The sequence below is a fragment of the Bufo bufo genome, chromosome 2, assembly GCF_905171765.1.
Source record: "Bufo bufo chromosome 2, aBufBuf1.1, whole genome shotgun sequence".
Lineage (NCBI taxonomy): Eukaryota > Metazoa > Chordata > Amphibia > Anura > Bufonidae > Bufo > Bufo bufo.
In genome coordinates, this window is record NC_053390.1 from 13,757,622 (window position 1) to 13,763,739 (window position 6,118).

A 6,118-nucleotide genomic window follows, 5' to 3' on the forward strand; every position below is an offset into this window, starting at 1 on the left:
ACAGCTCCGTACACATAACTACTAAAAAGTTATAGAGATTACAATATGGCGATGAAAAGGAAAAAAAAATGTTTTAAAGGTTTTTTTTTCAGTATTAAAATGCAAGAAAAACTATACACATGTGGTATCGCCATAATTGTACTGACCTGGAGAAAGAACATAACAGGCCAGTTTTACCGTATAGGGAACACCGTAAAAAATAAAACATAAAACTGTTGCGTAATTGCGTTATTTTTACAATTTCACCCTACATGGAATTTTATTCCATCTCCCCATTACAACGTTTGCAATATTAAATGGTGGAATTAGAAAATGCAATTTGTCCCGCAAAAAGCAAGCGCTCATACGGCTATGTAAATGGGGGGAAAAAAAAGTCCTGGAAAGGCAGGGAGTAAAAAATGAAAAAATGCAAAAAATCATCTGGGGCTTAAAGGGTTAACTGTAAGGTTTAAAATATAAGTCATGAACAGAATATATGTCTTTCTAAACAGGATTTATCAGATGTTTTATACAGTCGTGGCCAAAAGTTTTGAGAATTAGATAAATATTGGAAATTGGAAAAGTTGCTGCTTAAGTTTTTATAATAGCAATTTGCATATACTTCAGAATCTTATGAAGAGTGATCAGATGAATTGCATAGTCCTTCTTTGCCATGAAAATTAACTTAATCCCAAAAAAACCTTTCCACTGCATTTCATTGCTGTCATTAAAGGACCTGCTGAGATCATTTCAGTAATCGTCTTGTTAACTCAGGTGAGAATGTTGACGAGCACAAGGCTGGAGATCATTATGTCAGGCTGATTGGGTTAAAATGGCAGACTTGACATGTTAAAAGGAGGGTGATGCTTGAAATCATTGTTCTTCCATTGTTAACCATGGTGACCTGCAAAAAAAACGCGTGCAGCCATCATTGTGTTGCATAAAAATGGCTTCACAGGCAAGGATATTGTGGCTACTAAGATTGCACCTCAATCAACAATTTATAGGATCATCAAGAACTTCAAGGAAAGAGGTTCAATTCTTGTTAAGAAGGCTTCAGGGCGTCCAAGAAAGTCCAGCAAGCGCCAGGATCGTCTCCTAAAGAGGATTCAGCTGCGGGATCGGAGTGCCACCAGTGCAGAGCTTGCTCAGGAATGGCAGCAGGCAGGTGTAAGCGCATCTGCACGCACAGTGAGGCGAAGACTTTTGGAAGATGGCCTGGTGTCAAGAAGGCCAGCAAAGAAGCCACTTCTCTCCAAAAAAACCCATCAGGGACAGATTGATCTTCTGCAGAAAGTATGGTGAATGGACTGCTGAGGACTGGGGCAAAGTCATATTCTCCGATGAAGCCTCTTTCCGATTGTTTGGGGCATCTGGAAAAAGGCTTGTCCGGAGAAGAAAAGCTGAGCGCTACCATCAGTCCTGTGTCATGCCAACAGTAAAGCATCCTGAGACCATTCATGTGTGGGGTTGCTTCTCATCCAAGGGAGTGGGCTCACTCACAATTTTGCCCAAAAACACAGCCATGAATAAAGAATGGTACCAAAACACCCTCCAACAGCAACTTCTTCCAACAATCCAACAACAGTTTGGTGAAGAACAATGCATTTTCCAGCACGATGGAGCACCGTGCCATAAGGCAAAAGTGATAACTAAGTGGCTCGGGGACCAAAACGTTGACATTTTGGGTCCATGGCCTGGATACTCCCCAGATCTTAATCCCATTGAGAACTTGTGGTCAATCCTCAAGAGGCGGGTGGACAAACAAAAACCCACTAATTCTGACAAACTCCAAGAAGTGATTATGAAAGAATGAGTTGCTATCAGTCAGGAATTGGCCCAGAAGTTGATTGAGAGCATGCCCAGTCGAATTGCAGAGGTCCTGAAAAAGAAGGGCCAACACTGCAAATACTGACTCTTTGCATAAATGTCATGTAATTGTCGATAAAAGCCTTTGAAACATATGAAGTGCGTGTAATTATATTTCACTACATCACAGAAACAACTGAAACAAAGATCTAAAAGCAGTTTAGCAGCAAACTTTGTGAAAACTAATATTTGTGTCATTCTCAAAACTTTTGGCCACGACTGTAGAAGCCGTTATGTGACCTCAATTAAGCTTTTATATCCAAATATACAACCTGAAATGAAAACAATGTCTATGACCCAGTGATATATTGTTTCCTTATATTGTGGCCATATGGCTTCTCTCTTGTGTGACTTCACTAATGACCCCTAATTATGGGTTTAGAAACAAAAACATTTTTCTCATTCTGAATGCAGCTTTATTCATGTGTGATTCCTCTTATGTTTTAGAAGACTTGATTTATCTAAAAAACATTTCCCACATTCTGAACACAAATGTGGCTTTTCCCCTGTGTGAATTCTCTCATGTATAACAAGATTGTATTTCTTTGTAAAACATTTCCCACATTCCGAACATGAATACGGCTTTTCCCCAGTGTGAATTCTTTCATGTGAAACAAGATTGGATTTCTGTGTGAAACATTTCCCACATTTCAAACATGAATATGGCTTCTCTCCTGTGTGACATCTCGTATGTGTAACAAAACTTGATTTATCCGTAAAACATTTCCCACATTCTGAACATGAATACATTTTCTCTCCTGTGTGACATCTCTTATGTGCAATAAGATGTGATTTCTGTGTGAAACATTTCCCACATTCTGAACATGTATATTCTTTCTCTCCTGTGTGACATCTCTTATGTGTAACAAGATTTGATTTATCTTTAAAGCATTTCCCACATTCTGAACATAAATATGGTTTCTCTCCTGTGTGACACCTCTCATGTGTAATAAGATTAGATTTTTGGCTAAAACATTTCCCACATTCTGAACATGTATATGCTTTCTCTCCTGTGTGAATTCTCTCATGTGTAACAAGATTTGATTTCACTGTAAAACATTTTCCACATTGCGAACATGAATACGGCTTTTCCCCTGTGTGACTTCTCACATGTATAACAAGTTTTGATTTCTCTGTAAAACATTTCCCACATTCTGAACATGAATATGGTTTCTCTCCTGTGTGACATCTCTTATGTGCAATAAGATGTGATTTCTGTGTGAAACATTTCCCACATTCTGAACATGAATACATTTTCTCTCCTTTGTGACGTCTTCGGTGTGTAGAAAGTCCTGAGCTGTTTGTGGATTCTTTAGCACAATGAAACCTTTTAATCCTTTTCTGACTTGTACTTGCGGTAATAATCTGTGATTGGTCCGGAGAAGGTTCCTCATAATTAGGAGGATTATATGACAGTTCTGTACTGTGAAGTCCTGGATGTACATTAAGGGTAATGAGGTTTTCTCCTGAAGAGCGCTGCATGATATCTTCATCTAGTGGTAACATGACATTTTCACATTTCTTACTGAGATTTTCTGTTAAGATAAAAATGAAAATTTGATTTAAATTTTTTATTTTTTTGCAAACTACAGAGTAGACAAACTTATAACATTCCAATGAGGCTGGAAGTTGATCCAGCAGGAAGGAGAATTGTTCATTCATTTAGAATCCATTCCTGATTTTGGCCCAAAAAACTGCACTTGTGATCCCAGCCTTACAAAGCTTCTATAACTTCCTGACAAAGTCCAGGATTCTGGTTTACACCAGGTCATGACTTTTATTACATACAGTTAATAATGACTTCACAAAACTAAAAAATTTGAAAAGCCTGACCATGTCTGGAAACGAGCCCTGCTCTCTGCCAACACATTTTGCCTTTCAACATCAACTAGACATCATTTGAACTAAACAAGGAGCATCATGGTTGGAGCTGGTGAAGTGGGGCCTAATGGTTTGTAGCTGGTGAAAGGGGACATCATGGTTTGGAGCTGCTTTGCTGCCTCATGGTCTGGACACCCTGCAACCATTGGGTAAACAACTGGGCAGATTTACTAATCCTGTTTAAAAGGTACAGAGTAAGGCTACTTGCACACGACCGTTGTTTTGGCCTGCATCCAAGCCACAGTTTTTGCAGCTTGGATGAGGACCCATTCACGTTAATTGGGCTGCAAAAGATGCGGACAGCTCTCCGTGTGCTGTCCGCATCCGTTGCTCTGCTCCGTCAATTTTTTTTAACCTATCCTATTTTTGTCCATTTTGCGAACAAGAATAGGCAGTTATATTAATAGCTGTCCATGCCATTCCGCAAATTGCAGAACGCACACTAACGCTATCCGTGTTTTGCGAATCCTCAATTTGCGGACCGTAAAACACACAACGGTCATGTGCATGTAGCCTAAATCTAGAGATGCTCCACATTTATCATAGGAGCTTGGGCTGGAGGACAGATCTGCTGCACAGCTACACAAGTCTGTCTACCTCTATACCACTTAGTGGTTGGCTTTTCTGTCACAATGGAGCATCGTAAGCCCCGCCCCTGCAGAACTTACCTGTTGTTTCTATATGTGGAACCTTAAAATCCCCCCTTTTTGGACAGATTATAAGAGCAGCACAGATCAGTCACTGGTTATCTACCAGCAAGTTCACACAGAGCAGATCAGCTGCAGACATTTCTGTGACTGTCCCACTACCCTGAATGTGGCTTGTAATAATCCATGCACCTGCTGCAGAAACAACCCAATACATGGAAATGTCTACAATAAATGTGCCCTGTGTGAACACGCTCTAATGCAGCTGGAACATTCTGGGACATGCAATTACTGCTAGAAGTCACACGTTCAGTCTGAAGGGGATGAGCAGATAATCGCTGAAGTGATGGACAACAGGATCACATTTAGCAATTTAAAGCCGATGCCAGACAAGAATTTTATTACAAAAAATCATGTGACTGGAGCCCTATGGATATGACTGACATATAAAGAACACGTAGCCTCTAATGTAATGTGAGAAGAAACTGTGGAGCTCCTCCATTACATGTCATTGCACACACGTGTATACACTGCATATGACGGGTCTTACCTTGTGATATAAGAGGCTGGTGTTCCTCCATTACATGTCACTGCACACACGTGTATACACTGCACATGACGGGTCTTACCTTGTGATATAAGAGGCTGGTGCTCCTCCATTACATGTCACTGCACACACGTGTACACACTGCACATGACGGGTCTTACCTTGTGATATAAGAGGCTGGTGCTCCTCCATTACATGTCACTGCACACACGTGTATACACTGCACATGACGGCTCTTACCTTGTGATATAAGAGGCTGGTGCTCCTCCATTACATGTCACTGCACACACGTGTATACACTGCACATGACGGCTCTTACCTTGTGATATAAGAGGCTGGTGCTCCTCCATTACATGTCACTGCACACACGTGTATACACTGCACATGACGGGTCTTACCTTGTGATATAAGAGACTGGTGATCCTCCATTACATGTCACTGCACACACGTGTATACACTGCACATGACGGGTCTTACCTTGTGATATAAGAGGCTGGTGCTCCTCCATTACATGTCACTGCACACACGTGTATACACTGCACATGACGGCTCTTACCTTGTGATATAAGAGGATGGTGCTCCTCCATTACATGTCACTGCACACACGTGTATACACTGCACATGACGGCTCTTACCTTGTGATATAAGAGGCTGGTGCTCCTCCATTACATGTCACTGCACACACGTGTATACACTGCACATGACGGCTCTTACCTTGTGATATAAGAGGCTGGTGCTCCTCCATTACATATCACTGCACACACGTGTATACACTGCACATGACGGCTCTTACCTTGTGATATAAGAGGCTGGTGCTCCTCCATTACATGTCACTGCACACACGTGTATACACTGCACATGACGGCTCTTACCCTGTGATATAAGAGGCTGGTGCTCCTCCATCATGGCCTCCTTGTACAGGTCCTTGTGTCCTTCTATATACTCCCACTCCTCCATGGAGAAATAGACAGTGACGTCCTGACACCTTATAGGAACCTGACAACACAATGACACCGTCATCACCCAGACCCCTCCAGTGCTGTTACTGGAGAATTTCCCAGCATTCCCAGCAGTGTCACCTCTCCAGTCAGCAGCTCCATCATCTTGTGGGTGAGTTCTAGGATCTTCTGCTCATGTATCAGGGGGTGAGGGGGAGGCTCTGTGATGGGGGGAGGGGTCCTGCTCTGCCCTCCTG

General features: G+C 41.8%; 1 protein-coding gene across 1 annotated transcript; it reads right to left on the reverse strand.

Moving 5' to 3' along the window:
• Positions 1-2,094: 2,094 nt before the first annotated feature.
• Positions 2,095-5,851, reverse strand: LOC120992039 (gastrula zinc finger protein XlCGF17.1-like). Its single transcript, XM_040420798.1, has 2 exons — positions 5,796-5,851; positions 2,095-3,383 (listed from the first exon to the last, which is right to left on the reverse strand). Exons 1-2 carry the CDS (start codon positions 5,827-5,829, stop codon positions 2,269-2,271), a joined length of 1,149 nt encoding a protein of 382 aa, XP_040276732.1. The 5' UTR covers positions 5,830-5,851; the 3' UTR covers positions 2,095-2,268.
• Positions 5,852-6,118: the final 267 nt, after the last annotated feature.

What these genes read in the sequence shown, in the direction of transcription:
- LOC120992039 (XM_040420798.1), bottom strand. Translation starts at nt 5,829, where the DNA reads ATGATGGAGGAGCACCAGCCTCTTATATCACAGG. An exon ending in CCAGCCTCTTATATCACAGG is followed by an intron (nt 3,384 to 5,795) that starts GTAAGAGCCGTC and finishes TTATCTTAACAG; the next exon opens with AAAATCTCAGTAAGAAATGT.